Source organism: Pinus tabuliformis, chromosome 6 (genome assembly GCF_031772625.1).
Source record: "Pinus tabuliformis cultivar Carrire ecotype Pingquan chromosome 6, CPIR1, whole genome shotgun sequence".
Lineage (NCBI taxonomy): Eukaryota > Viridiplantae > Streptophyta > Pinopsida > Pinales > Pinaceae > Pinus > Pinus tabuliformis.
In genome coordinates, this window is record NC_142292.1 from 720,693,815 (window position 1) to 720,710,232 (window position 16,418).

General features: G+C 38.7%; 1 protein-coding gene across 1 annotated transcript in view; it reads left to right on the forward strand.

Moving 5' to 3' along the window:
• LOC149260715 (Rubisco methyltransferase family protein) overlaps positions 1-16,418 on the forward strand; it is a 111,448-nt gene that overhangs the window by 31,618 nt on the left and 63,412 nt on the right. The window contains 4 exon segments of the mRNA XM_089420968.1: positions 5,098-5,252; positions 5,407-5,491; positions 5,621-5,707; positions 5,812-5,931. Of these exon segments, the coding sequence (XP_089277094.1) occupies positions 5,098-5,252; positions 5,407-5,491; positions 5,621-5,707; positions 5,812-5,931 (447 nt within the window).

Below are 16,418 nucleotides of genomic sequence, written 5' to 3' on the forward strand. Positions count from 1 at the left end.
GACCTAGTAAAAACTTCGATCTTCCATAAGTAACCCAACAATTTCACACGTGTGAGAGAGATGTTCCAGAATTTCAACCTTCCAGCAATCCTTCTCGTTCTTCTGCAACTTTGCACTTTTTCTACTCTTTCTCTTGGATATCGAACTTGTGAGTGAGTGACGAATTACCCAGTTTGAGGCCGACTTGGTGTGGAGGCGACAACTTATTTGACTCAATAATAAATCTTTTTACATGATTCAAAAGCCCAAGAAGGGTCTCTTTTAATGGACAATGACTCTAATGACTTAGTATAAACCCTAGAAGTCCTCAATGGGGACTTTGACCTAAAATATGATGACCCAAGCATGAAACCCACGCTTTAATAAGTCATAATAATAATAAATTTTTTCTTTTTCTTTTATTTGATGAATACATTTCATTATGACTCAAATACAATTATGAAGACCAAACCTAGTTACATTCTTCAACATATCTGGTGACGGATGTGAATGTCTCCTCATAATCCACTCCCATATAAGGGTGCCTCTCATATAAGGGCTCCAACTTAGGCCTCTTCTTTGTAGGCACATGGCCGTAAACTGGACTATCGAATATGCGCAAGTGACTCACATTTGGTTTCATTTAGTCCTCTTCTTTGTAGGCACATGGCCGTAAATTGGACTACCGAATATGCGCAAGTGACTCACATTTGGTTTCACTCTTGTAAACAACTTCTTAGGAGTCATGTCCAGTAAAACCCTTTGAGGACTCCTATTCTGCACATACATAGTTGTATTGCAGACCTCTGCCCACAAAAACATAGGCATCTCCTGATCATAGATCATTGCCCTTGTTTCCTCCACGTTAGTCCTATTATTCCTCTTGGTAACCCCATTCTGCTGAGGGTTGAAAGGTACTGTGAGCTCCTTAATCCCAGCTTCCCTGCAAAAATCCTGGAACTCATCAGAGGTACACTTGCCCCTATTGTCCAATCTCAACACCTTAATCTTCCTCCCTGTTTGGTTTTCCATAAGAGCATTAAACCCCTGAAACTGATTGAAGACCTCATCCTTGGTCTTCAGAAAGTATATCCAAGTCTTCTTGGAATAATCATCGACTGTCCCGCAATAGTTAGAGATCTCTCACCCTCCTATTGATCACCCGCTTCTTCCTGAAATCAGTGCCTTTTGACCCAACAACCACTTCACCTCTTGTAAAGCTGACCTACAATCCTTTGTCTTTCATGGTCGACACTGAAAGAAGGTTCTTCTCCAAACCCGATACATATAACACTTCGTTCACCTCCATGATGCCAACTGAGTCCATCTGGAACTCGATACTACTAGTGCCCTCGACTGCACACATGGCTTTGTCACCAAGCTCCACATTTACATCTCTGGCCCCCCTGGTCATGCTGGTGAAGAAGTTATGTGATCCCGTCATGTGACGAGAGGCTCCACTGTCCACGAACCAGACACCTTTGATGACATTCCTAGAAAGGCGAGATACTAGGGCGAGGTTTTTATCAAACTTCTCTGCTATTTCCTCCATCTGCGCAATGGTGTTGTAATAATCCTGCCCTTGCCCTTCTTTATTGTTAGAACACTCGCTGACCATAAGCCCGAACTTATGACAAGCAAAGAATTTAACTTTGTTCATGTCCTTTTCCTTCTTGCTCTATGAGGATGCTCCTCCACCCTAATTCTGCTTGGCCTTTTCTTTGCCCTTTTTCGCTTGTGCAACAAAAGCAACTTCACCCTTCTCCTCACCGCCCTTTTGCTGTCCTCTGGTCAATGAATTTTCCCAGATCTCCTTGTGGTTGAAATCGTCTCATAGCTGGCTCCAGTCATGAAACTGTTGACAAGCAAGAATCCCGTCCACAAAATTGGACCACTGCTTCATGCACCCATTTAGAGCAACTTTGATGAGCTCTGAATCATGCACAGTGTCCCCCCCAGCTGCAAGCTCATAATGAGCCTGCTAGACCCTCGTGAGATAGGAGGTCAAGATCTCATATCTACCCATGGTAATGATGTTTAACTTTTCCCACATCACCATTTTTCCGTTCTTGTTTCTACTCTGATAAAGATCGGCCAGAGCTATCCACATTTGTCTACTGGTGTCCTTCCCTAATATATGAGGAATTATATGATCCCTCACACCATCCAGAATTATGCAGCTCGCTTTCATATCCTTGGTTCTATGTTTTGTTGCTTGTACTAGATCTAAAGGAACCTACACATCTCTGCTTACTAAATCCCAAAGATCATTCATCTTTAGAATCCATGTAATTCACTCCTTCGAAACGCTGAAATTTGATACCCCATCCAACCTGTCATCATATCTCAAACTGTTAAATGATGCCATCTTCGCAGATTAACCACAACCACAAAACCCTGCTGCAAAATTTTTAGAAATAATTTCGCTGCTGCGAAAAGGAAAACTTGATAGAGCAAATCCTTGTGATCTCAGATCCCTCTTTTGGAGTCTTCTATATTATTTGGATACCATGTTAAATTTCTAATACTAGCCAGATTTATTTTCTCACAACAATTTAATTTATTCCTAATTTATTATTTATTTACCCAAATAATAATTGAATCACTGAAAAATAAAATCACTGGTATCTTTAACTTGTAGAATTAAAAATATGCAGCGGAAATAAACCAAAGAGATCAATCACACATTGCAAAAATTAATTAACCCACAAACAATTCTCCGTCATTTCATTATTTGGAAAATCTGGGTTTTTTGACCCACAAAGATACAAGGAAAATACAATCTGGAACTTGCAACTCGGCTTCCTCAAAATGAATTCTGCCCATATGAATCGGCCTCAAGGAAATCTGCCTCTAGATGAAATCACTCTGAAGAAATCAGCCTCCAGCAATTAGATCTGCGCCATCCAGCAACTCGATCTGCACCTTGCCACTAATGCGCACCGGAAAATCCCCAACACTCCAGCAACTCGTCCTCCTCCAGACAAACTTGATCTCCTTCCAGCAACTCGGCTCTGCAATCTCCTCCAACTCGGCCCTCCTGGATTTACTGCTCCTCCTCATCGCACTAGTCACTAAGGCACTTGCACTGCAAATGAAATCAGTAATCACTCTCTCGTGATGACTCAGTCACACATTTGTGCTCTTCATTGTGTTTTCATCTCCATTGTTAGCCTCCATTTATAATCTTTATTGAGTCCAAATCTCTAAAACCCATTCCCCCCTCTAGAAGCATCTTGAATCTTCTTTCTAGAAACATCTTGAAGATCAATGGTTGAGATTATTTCTAAGTCACTTAAATAATTAAATTATTTATCCTTAGAAAATAACTCAATCATCCACAATAATAATTTGACTTTAATTATTGTACTTTTCCTAAGTTAAACTTAGGACAGGACACAAATCACTAGAAGAGGCAAATAATGTCTTCCAGATGCTAAGATACCAAACAATTGTAGAAGATGTACCGATGCTACTCACATCAACACACACACACACAGCAGAAATTTAATGGCAAGCCTCATCGAAACCTTGCTGGAAAATTCAAATTTGAATCTAACCTAATCGTTGCTGAACGTGAACTTGTTTAAGAATCAATATCAGTTAGATAGATTAATCGATAACTCTAAAGTAAGTCAGTTAGTGTCAGCAAGCCAACGTACAAATTTAAGTAACAGAACATATTTGGTGCAGTAACCATAGTAACCAACTTTAAACAGACAGAAAGCAAAACATCCAGTGTTTCAAATATCTCGATTTCTCCTGATATTTCCAATTTTTTATAGAGTTTTTAAGGTTGCCAATTTGTCTGATCTTTTCTGAGTTACTTGGGTCCAAGTTTATCTTGCCGATATTTTCTTTGATATTTCCAATATATATATATATTTTTTTAGGACCCTCAGTGATATAATCCCGAATACAATATCTGCAACATTGGTAACATCCACAAGGCACAGAGATATACAAGACAAAATATTATTCTCCTTATTCTAGTTAGAGCAAATATGCTCAAAGAATGATAACGAGGCATCAAGCCGTATTATCATTTGGGAGTTGGGGCAAATACAAAACAAAGTTTTATACATGAGATGGTTAACCATTACACCACGTTAATTATTTACATTAGATACTGTGAGTAGTAGCTTGTGAAATTCAAGATCTGTCTTCTATGATCACGTACATAGTCATCAGAATATTAGAATCCTGGGCCAGTAATTAACTTTGACCAAGTCCTCAAGTCAAGTATACTTACCAGATGTTAATGGCATTGTTGGCCTCCATTGACTGATGTTGATCATGTACCAATATAGAAGGTGGCCTCTAACTGGATGAAGCATGACTTTTAAGTGGATGAGCTATCTTACAAAATGTGATAGTAATGATGACATGGCACTAGCCTTTGGAGGAGAGTACTTACGGGAGGTTTAAGCATGGGGACTGTCTATTACATATACAAAGCTAGTCTTTTGTTTGAGTAGGCAGATATTTCATGCTACCCACAATATCTCTCTTGTTTCTTATTTGTTATGTTTTTGGAGCAAAAATATGGTTTCTAACTAGCATTACCAATAAGAAATGATTACTACCAGTAGATTGTGAAATGATCTAAGAGAATGGTTGGGGACAGCTGAAAAATATTCTACTAAGTGATCAGGACTTGTATTCTTTTGAAGAACATAGGATCCCCTGAGCATTCTCTGGTCTACAAATTTGTTGATCCTGATTCCGGATTCCTATATTTTCTGCAGTCAATGTAATATCTGCTCTCTTTCTCTTATTACCTGGAAAGGTGGGATTTTGAAGATCTCAATTGGCTTGTTAATAACACTTATTTAAATGTTCCACATAGACAATGAGAATAAAATATTTTGACAAAAACTATGTAACATGTGTACTTATCTTTCTTCTATACACTAGATTGCCAAAAAGACAAGATTTCAATTGGCTTGTTAATAACACTTATTTAAATGCTCTGCATAGACGCTGAGAATAAATATATTAACAAAAGCTATGTAACATGTCTGCTCATCTCTCTTTTACACAATGGATTGTCAATGAAAACTTATTGTTGATGCTAAAGATTCAGCTTTGATTGCTGTCAATGTTGTGACCTATCAGAATGTCAGTTTAGCACAAAGGTTTGCTCTGGTTCCACTAGGGCCACCTCTTCTATCCTACAAGAGCAACTGTAAAGCAATGTTGAAAGCTGTAGGTGATTTTGTCCAACTGGAAGTAGACCGTGAATACAAAGCAGGAGAACCAATTGTTGTCTGGTAAGTTAGCAAGGAAATCAGACTATTTATCAACTTATGAAGGCAGGTCTCTTTCCAGAAGCCCTAGGATCTGGTTGACTGCAGTCATGTTGCTTGAAATGTTTCTGTTTGGATGAACTGTGAAAAATATTAGAGTTTAATTGCTTTTTTGCAGGTGTGGCCCTCAGCCAAATGCAAGATTGTTGTTGAATTATGGCTTTGTGGATGAAGATAACCCTCATGACCGTCTTATAGTGGAGGTATCTGATACTGCATGCAGCATCAAGTGATTAGTTGTATTAGTTTCCCTGTTGTTTTCTATTTTCATAAAGACTGCAATATTATGGCACTGGGGCATGTTTCAGGTAATGATTATTTTGTTTTGAAAGGTATCACTGGATACGAAGGACCCTCTGTACCAGGACAAAAGAATTATTGCACAGAGAAATGCTAAACTGTCTGTGCAGACATTTAATGTAAGGGAAACTGCAAATTGGCACGCAAATATAGAGTTCTTTCACTATTTGTTCTATGAATTATTATATTGTTAACTTTGCACATTGAATTTATTGTTTTACAGATATACATTGGAAGGGAAAAGGAAGCTGTCTTAGATATGCTTCCCTACTTACGACTTTCCTATGTATCAGATCCTTCTGAGATGCAGTCAGTTTTATCCTCGCAAGGTCCTGTCTGTCCAGTAAGTCCCACTAAACTTACATGTAAATCTGTTCATGGGTTTGTCAGATTATGTGTTTATGGCAGCAGTCTCAAGACAGCTTTAATCAAACGTTAATGTTCAGCTGCACACATTTGCTCAATATTACAAAACATATTGCAGTCTTTTCTTATGTCTTTTTCGTCAGGGCCATCCTTTTGAGAAGTATACTACTACGTAGTACAAACCCATTGCATGATATTGTTCACGAAGACCCATACAAATTGATATGAAACAAATGGAGCCTTTCAGATATGTCAGCAATATGATATCATGCCAATCAGAACCATTCATATTAAGTAACGTTGTTTCCACTTAACAAACTCGTGTTTATAGGATGTTATTGCATTTATTAAAGTATAGGTAAAGTGTTTTTTATTAACTTGAAACCAATTCTAGAAATACATTATTAAAGTGTTCATGTACAACAAGGTTATCAGAGTTTCTCAACTTGGAAGAAATGCTGCACCCCAACACAAAATGACTAACATAAACAACAACAATTAGTCTTACGACATAGCACTGGATTAAAGAAGAGTAATTACATCTATAAGAAAAGGAGAAATTCTATATTCTTAAAGTGGTATATATTTTTCCTTTTCCAAGGGACGCCTTTGGGGAACCAAAGGGATGCTTCTCCACATTTTTTGGATGGTATCCCTAATATACCTGTTAGTGTAGATAAGTGTGCCTAAAACAAGGGATTCAAACTGGACACCTGCTGGCACCGAATCAGCCAAATGTCTAACAACATTGGCAACAACTGGTTGAGCTAATCCCTTGAGCTATTAAAAGGGGGCCTATATGCAATTATCCTAAAGTGGGCCAACATGTAGAACTATCCTAAAGTGGGCCAACATGTATAAGGTCAGTCTACATACATTTATTGCAGGACACCCTCATATGTTACTAGGTTGACGTTTCTTATGAGGGTTATGGATTAGTATTGATTCCTTTCTCGTGAGGCTTATGGAATAGTAATTATACTATAGGAAGTTACCATTTTTCCATGATAATGATGAGGGAATTCGCCCCGTGTTGCAGTAGAGGATGTAATGTAGGCCAAGCTCATAGAGAAGTGTATAGGGGTCATCGTGAGCTAAATATAAAGGTGAGGGGACTCCCATCACCCATGACTCTTCCTCATAGATCCCATGCAAGTAGGAGCTTCTTTTTGTTTGGACACCTTGGACCTTCTAGATATTCTCCTAGAGAGTGCTTGGTTTGGATTAGGCTTTCATTATATTCCTCCACTTCAGGTCTTTGGGAGATCAAATATGAGCCCTTTGACTAAACAAAGCCTCTTCTCACTTCCCCTTAGTATTTACTTGGATGAGGATCTCACAAGATTCTAGGTTATAGAGCTCAAATGCTCTAGGATATAGGTTATGATAGTGTGACAAGGTGACAAGTGTGGTATCATTATGGACCTTAGAATGGTATTTGGGATTCCTCTTGGGTGGACTTTCATGGGATCCCTAAATGATGGTCCCATAGGGGAGGGAGTGGTGTCTCAAGGATTTCAATTGGGTGTTGGAATTGTAATGGAACTTTCTATTCTTCAGGTTTGATTTATGATTCACTCATACCATCTGATATCCTCTTCTTGATTGAGACTAATGTGAGTGTCATTAGGACTATAAGACGAATCATTGCTTATTAGTTTATAGACAATAAACTTAGAGCTTTGATAGTGTTCAAGGTTCACAGGGTGTTGCTTGTTTTATTTAGGATTCCTCTCTAGGGTAGAGTTACCATGACTAGTTTTGATGATTTTGCTAAGTTCACATTGGTTCGGGTTAGTGGCATGCTCCCCTTCCCTGAGACATTTTCATTGCAGCTTGATACGTTCCCCTACTGCTTTAGGGATTCAGACATAGACTCATAGTAGGACTTGTATGTCAATATTGTTCACCACTTGGTTTTGGGGATGTCATCCTCCTAAGGATTTTAATGCCCATACCAAAGCTAGATAGATTCCACTTCACAACACGTTTGAGGATGCTCTTTGTCTCCATGAGACAAACCTAGTGTCAATGTATCTTGATAGGGTTTTGAATGAAGCTTTCTGACCTCCTACAAACTATGATAGGCACCTTGGCAATTCCTGTGGGTTATTTCTCGTAAATGGCCTTCTTCCCTTCTTAGATTCCAATAGGTTCATATGTTTACGTCATAGTGGGGGGCCTAGTGTGGTTGACTATGTCCATGCCAACTAGGTGATGCTCCCTTATATCCACCAATTTTTAATTATCCCAATTCTTTGAGTTGACCATTCCCTCCTCTCCTTCTCCCTCTGAGTTGATTCTGCCACCTTCCTATCTAACACCTTGACCCTGCCCACACCACCACTTATTATTTGATGATGGGGATCCCTATGCTTACTCTTCTTACCTATGTTGGCTTCTACCCCTCTTGTTTATTCTCCCTTGAGTTAGTGTCCTCCAAATATGCTCTTTTCTCTTCAATGAGTTGTGAAGCAACCCTTACACTTAGTTCATACCCCCACATGAATAGTTCACCCTATGGTTCCTCTATGTTTGGATATGGTCCTATGAGTTAGTAGTATGAAAAGGAGTGCATAGTAGCATGTCACATATGACTTCCATGATCCCAACTCCTACCCATATTTTTGGAAACCCTATTGTCACCTCCTTTGCTACAAGAAATGCCTCTTCATCTCATGGAGGAGATATGAATTGTGTGTTCCTTCACCATCCACCCAATACCTTTTGGCATCCCCCCTGTGTCCCCCTTGTGTCTCCCCCGCCTCCCCTATAAGGGAAACACATTCCCTTAATAGGGAAACATTCCCCCAGTGTTTCCCTCCAGGAGTTTCCTTGTCCCCGGAGCGTGGGAGAGTGAAGTGGCACGCTCCCCACCTTGGGGGATGCATCCCCGTGGAACACTAGTTATAGTCATCTCCCCCCACCATCATGCCACCTTTTCTATTACAATGATATTCAACTTCCAATTTTGGAGATGCATACCAACAAAGTGATACAAGGAGGGATTCCAAGCCAATTTCTTTAAACATAGTATACATTCTCTTGTTCATTACAAAATTTATTTATTTAACCATATTGTTTTCTTGTGGTTTCCATAGACATGGCCCCACCATATTGTTCACTTAAAAGTTAGTTCATAAATCTTGGTCTAGTGCTAATTTGAATAATTCTTGGATGACCATAGTAGTTACTTTCTCTAAGTTATATGTTACTGTTCGACAAATGACCACAAAAGTAGGTCAATGGGATTGAAGAGTACAACCGATTTGAATACAATGTAGTAGTGCTAGTGCAACTCTTAGAAAATGCTGTAAATGATAGAAAGAAAGAAACCTACATAAGTATAGCATCTATATATATATAACCATGACAAAGGTATGGTGATACAAAACACTAAGTGTTTTTGTCCAAAACAAGGTGAAAATCCCAACTTAAGGACCTGTTTGGAGAGAGAGAAATAGGGAGATTGAATGATAGGGCCAATGATGTCAAGATCTCATGAATCTAAAGGTTGAGGGTGAGAGAGTGCACTAGGATTTTATGAATATAATTTATGTAAAAAATAATGCAAATATAGTAATGATTAATTAGTGATCATTAATTAGTAATTAGCATTGAAGAAGCATGTCTAATGGGACATGACCATCCATGAAGAGGCACCTATCTAGTTATATAAGCGTGCCTCATTTGTAACAATCTCATACCTCTATACATTCAACAATTCTTATGTAATATATCTTACTTATCCTATAATGGATATTTACATATACTAGATCTTTTGAGTATTTTGTTGTGTATACGAACTTTGTTTGTTACATTGGTATTAGAGTGTAAATGGACATTGTTCGTTACATTGATATCAGAGCGTAAACAAACTTTGTTTGTAACATTGGTATCAGAGCCGCGTTCTCCGATCTAGGTCTTTGGTTGTCGAAATTCGTCAACGTTGTTGCTTTTGAAGCTTTTCGCTACAAGAGTTGGGAGTTTCTCCATTTTACCAGTTTCGTCATTCAAGCCTTTGGCCATTAAAAAAAATATTAAAAAAAATAAAATAAAACAACAAAAGTCAAAATTAAAAGTAACATTAAAAAAAAGGGAAAAAAGAGCTACACTGCAACCATTCGACCATAGCCACTTGAGCCGCCACAACTCCGCTACGCCTGACAGCCACCGAAACACCCCCTAAAAAACCTCCGCCGTCGACCCACTGACGATGATGTAATGTTGCCGCTTGAACAAGTGCTTGGAGCCACAACTGCCGTCGGGCCGCATAGGTGCCATAGGCCACCCGTCTACCCTATCCGCCTTGTCTGCAGTTACGGTGCTTGTCTCTACCACTTCACAACAACAACTTTCGACCTTTACATTTTAGCCACACTTGGGCCTTGCCAAATCTCCTTTGCAACTTCCATTCTCGGGGTCCCCTGGACGCCTATCGACCACTCGAGCAACTGGTACAAACCACTGTGCCTCCACTTTTAAGCCGAATTTGCATGCCGCCATACACCATCGCACCAATTTCATGCCACCACAATTTTGTTATCTCTGTCGCTGCCAAGTAGAATCCAAAAACGTAGAGTGAATTTGCTGTCATCCATATGCTTAGGGACCAAGTCAAACACAGGGATTCATAGGAGCACTAAGGTTTGGAAATTAACCAAGGAGAAGAAAAAAATTTATTACATTAAAAAAATAATTAAAAACCCATAGTTACTATATATTATAGCCATAATGATTATATAAACACGTAATAAGCAGGAAAAAAAAGAAAAAAAATATACATCATTATAAAGGTCATTCAATTTTTTTAATAAAAAAGAAGAGAAAAGAATTATTGGAGAACTTTTGAAATTAAGGTATTATTTATTACACACATATATTAAAAAATTATTGAAGAAATGGGTCTCTCATACGACAAAAATTATAAAAAAATTGTGTCAATGTATCATTGACAAAATTATTGATGAAGCAAATGGAATCTAATTCAAAAATGAAGGACAAATGATTTTCCTATAAGGTTATTTTAATTACTCATCACAAATTATTTACATTAAAAGGGAATATCCAAGGGAAAAAGGTTAATATCGTTATCGGTACAAGCAACGAGGAAAATTACATAAATATTAATTTGGTGAATCACCTATTAATTTCAGATGCCAATGTAGGCAAAAATAGAGATATTTTTAGTGAAAAATATGAAATTAATGATTTACAAGTGGCAGTAGATGGATAATTGTTTTGGGATGAGAATGGCGAGGGTTTGCGTGAGGAAAACTGTGGCCGAGCTCAACGAGAGTGCAGGCACGATCCAAACTGGTAGTCGGGGACTAAGCAAACGCAGACATGGCCAGGGAGAAATCCTCAAGGTTTATGCATGTCAGTTTTCAGACCAACATTTCTTAAACGCAGATCATGCATGCAGCGGTTCAGGCGATGGATTTCGAGGACTGATCGGGCCCTTTTCCCTCTGATCCGAGGTTTGATGCATAGATCCAGCTTAGTTTTCACCTCTTCAGACATTCGTTTGCCGGATCGACCCCTATACTGGTCGGATCTGGGAACCCTTATTGGAGGGGATTGGGATACTAAAATAACAGTCAATGCAAATGAACAGGACTGGCATACCACAGTGATCGGTGCTGCTGGCCCGCAGATGGATCTCCGGTTCCAAGACAGCGTCATCAACCTGACGGTGTTTCAGAAGCGGCTGTAGGATAGGTTTTGGATACGAGCAGTACTAAAGTGGGGATCAGGGAACAAACCAATTTTTTTTCCCACGAATCCCTTTTCAAGAACAAAGGATCTGCGTAAGGCAAGTGAGATCCAAAGCTACGCTCAGGAAACTAAGTTTTTCAACAGATCGGATAAGGTATTGGATGGCTCAGATCTGACAAGAATAGAGCCATCCCAGACTGCCAGACCTGGTGGGCAAATCTTTGTAAAGACGCCAAAAGGAAACACAATCGTGATCTGGTCTTTTGACAGTGACAGGGTTTCAGACTTGCAGAATAAAATTGTCGAACAGTCTCGCTACCCGGCTGAGGAACAACACCTTTTATATGAGGGAAAATCGCTGCAGGAAAGCAGAACCATGCAAGAATACAACATCAAGGCAGGCTCTAAATCATTCTTAATATGAGGTTACGAGGAGGTGCCGAAAACACTGGAACTAGCTCGAAAAGTAAAGGGTCATTTAAGGAAGCAGTGAAGGGTAAGGGGAAAGAATCTACAGCTGTCACTGAACCCCCGGGGCAGTATATTGTAGATCAAATGCTGGAGAGCCCCTCTATCTCCATCGACATGCCAGAGGTAAATAACATATTCTCAGATCTACAAAAAAATGCAGTTATTTGTAGATTCAATGGTTTCTGGCCTAGAATTGATGCATTGTATCAATGGATCCACACGGTTTGGACAAAAAATTGCCAAATCTACCTATACCCTAAGGGGTTCTTCATAGTATGTTTTCACACAGAAGAAGAAAAGGAAACAGTTCTCAACCAAGGGCCATGGTTCTGGGGCAGTGCTGGACTTTTTATTACTCCATGGTTTCCTGAGTTTGATGCCAACACCATGGTGGTATCAAGGATGCCAGTATCGGTTAGGATGCATAACCTTCCTTTACATTTCTGGCATTCAAAGGCTTTAACAACTATTGGAAACACCCTAGGGAGAATGTTAAAGATAGACGGAGAGAGACATATAAAAGGAATTTTTACCTTTGCCAGAATATGTGTCGAGGTAGATCTCAGTCGAGGACTACCTGAAAACATAATCCTGAACTTCAATAATACATAGTGGAAACAACCTTTGGACTATGAGAATACAACTTTCAGATGTCGGGGATGTCAACAAACAGGTCATTTGTACAATGCATGTCCAAGCCTCAACAAGAGCAAGCCACAACAAAGGAAGCCGAAAGGATGGCAGAACATAGATGCTGCTTTAAAGAAGGTAGATACAACAAAGAAGGAAGAACATAATACAACAAAGGATAAAGATCAGGACAATAAGGAAAAAGAGATTAATGAGGAAAAGGAAAAAGACCTCCAGCTGGAAATAAGTGGTAATAAACGAAGTCACAGTCATGAAGGATCAGATTTAGATAAGGAACAACAAATGAACACAGTGGAAAACCAGCTCGCCATTATTGCCTCCACGCACAACACTGATGGTTGGCGAAAAGTGGAGAAAAAGAAGGGCATGAAGACTTAGGTCAGCTACTTTTTGAGGGTTGCTCTTCGGATAACTGGCGAGCCATTCTCTTTTTATGCTTGTAGGCAGGATTGTATCTTGCGGGCTGTATGATCCATTTTCATACAGTCAAATTGAATGCTTAACACATCTACTTGTAACTTTTTATTTTTAATAATAAAAAGTTCGATTTTTTCTTTGGAAAAAAAAAAGTGGCAGTAGATCATTATGAGTACATATTTCAATTTTGTGTTGTAACTATGTTTGACAAAGAGGTTGACATAATTCTTGGTCGACCTTGGTTTAAAGAATTGGGTATGTTCATGTTAAACATAGAGAATTTTTTTTGATGTTTTCTTATAAGGAAAAGATGATCACATTTGAGACATGACAATGAAGTCAAAATTGATAATGCCCTCATCATAAGACTTTAAAGATGTTACGAAATTGATGCCTCAAAAGAATCAAAACACAATATCGGAGAAGCAAAAAGAGCTTGAGGAGGTCATATCCAATAAAAATGAAGAAAATTCTCGTTTAAAAGATCATAACCAAAAAATACTTGCACAAGTCAGGAAGTGTAAAGCTAAAAAACACAACTTAGAACAAGAAAAGTAAAGTCTCAAGAAGGACTTTAACAACAATATATCAGAAAAGGAAGAAGAAAATTTACGTTCAAAAACCTTAATCAAAGGTTATTAGAACAAATCAAAGATCTAAAAGATGAGAAGTTTAAAAGTCAAAACATTGAAAATAAGGTTGATGAATTAGAAACCAAAGAACTCTTACATCTCGGAAACCATAATCAAAGCCTACTCTCTCAAATTAAGAAACTTAAGGATGATAAGAAATCATTAAAAAACAAGTTAGAAGAACTACTCATGAAAGAAGTATCGAAGTCTTTAGACGTAACAGTCCAAGTCGAAGAAAAGGGAACAAACACAAATCCCATTAATCTCACAGTTCAGACAAATCCAAATCCAATTGAAGTGAGGACGCACTTAGAGGTTGCAGTTCAAACGATGGAAATTCCAAGTGATGATTCAGTAGCAAACTCAACAACATCAGTACCTGAAGAAATTAGGAAACTGCCACACTCATGATAAGGGAAAGTCAAACCAGAAGAACTCCTTATCGACATCCGAATCACAAGAACAAACATCTCAATCAGTGCATGTATCTTTATCACTCAGAACGTAAACAATAGACTTATGTTCCAAGGAATACTAAAGTTTATGCAATCCAGTCCTGTGATCACAAGTTTCCAGTAATCGCAAGGTTCCATAGAAGATTAGGATGGGTCAAATTTGTTCTCAGTTCGACAATTTTATTTATCATTCCAAGGATCTTATCATCTTGTATCAACGAAGATGACAACTCAAAGAATTTCGAAAGATGCAAGACAAAGAAACAAATGACACGCCTTGTCAGCTATAAGCTTTGAAAATTGAGGACAAAGCTTTTTGAAGAGGAAGGCAATGTTATGAATATAATCTATATAAAAAATAATGTAAATATAGTAATGATTAATTAGTGATCATTAATTAGTAATTAGTACTGAAGAGGTATGACTAATAGGACATGACCATCCATGAAGATGCACTTGCCTAGATATATAATTGGGCCTCCTTTGTAACAATCTCATATCTCTATACATTCAACCATTCTTATATAATATATATTACTTAACCTATAATGGATATTTACATATACCAGATCTTCTGAGTATTCTACTATGTATACGAACTTTGTTCGTTACATAGGCACTGGCTCACAATAGGAGTCTTTTGGAACCACTAAGGAGCCTGGCTACATGATTTGAGTGGAATGTATGAGCGAGGCATACTCCTAACATCCGAGGTGGAAAGAAGGAAACTTTGAATGGATATCTGGTTGCTCCTCTAGATATAGGAGGTATTATGATGGGTGGGGCGTGCTCTACGTTCAATACTTCTAGAGGTCATCTCTCTAATGCTCTAAGGATGTGTGGCATGATGTACGCACTGACACCTTTGAACCAATCTCAATAAATTCGGGTGGTCTCCTAGAAGGGGAGGTTGAGGAGAAACATGGGATCTCACTATCTTGTTGTTTGGTGTGCTCTAGAACTCTTCTTGTCATTTGTTGCTCCAATCCGATGAATCAATAAGGAAGTACGAGGTAATTACACTGGTCATCCTAGGGCAGGGCATGGTGTGTAGGAGTTGAGATCTGTGGTTGAAAATTTGTTGAATTTCCTTGGAATTTCGCAACTACCTAGATGACTTCTGAACACAGAACTAGTTGACTTATCACCAAGATACAAAGTTCCTCAACAATAGAAGCAACAAAATTAAACAAAGAGATAAAGACACAATTACACGAGACACAAAATTTTTCTAGGGAACCTAACTGGGAAAACCCTTTGCTATGCTGTAGAATTTCATTGATAAAAAATAAAGAAATTCATCTCTTTACAAGGCAACTGTTTCAACAGGAAACAAGGTGTTTTTCTCTATTAATACTTAGCTCAAAACCTCATTGCAAGAACTCGACCCAACTCCCTGATTTCCTTGCACTGTCTGGCTCCTATTTCCTAGCACTGGGAATACCTATTTCCTAGCGCAGATCTAAGCCCCTATTTCTTAGGAATTTCCCCTAATTCCTAGCGCACTTCCACAAGGAAATTCTCTGTCTCAAGACTGCGTATAGGCTGCTCCTAGATACACTCTTCCCACAACAAGCTCACTCACACACAACCTGGTGTTATCTCTCACAAACTCGTGAGCTATTGTATTGTCTCACAAACTTGTGCGCACAAAACAATTGATTGAATTCTGTGCCTGCGTTCTCCTTTTATGCAATTCAATCCTGCTAAATCTGGCAAGTGTATTTTTAGAAACTGAAGCTCTCTAACTCGTCCACTTCCAAAAATAAACTCGCACTTGGAGACAAACAAAACTGAGCCTCCAACTCCTGCACATGAGTTAATTGCTCCATTACTCGTCCTATTTCTTAGGAACTTGTGCATGCTAAAGGAAGACCGCTGTAGTATTTCTTGACTAAGGCACAAGTCAAGAAGGACCTTCTTCGCTACACTTTTAAACAAAATATCCTTGACGAAAAGGGCCAAACATATTTGATCCTAGTACTAGAAGAAATTTGAAAGGGAGCCTCCCGAGCCCCTATAGAGGCAATGCTAGTGTTCTTTGATCTCATAGTATAGGGAACATTGAAAAATGAAGTGCATCTCTGTCTCCGGCTCTTGGAGGTGGAACACTTGGTAGA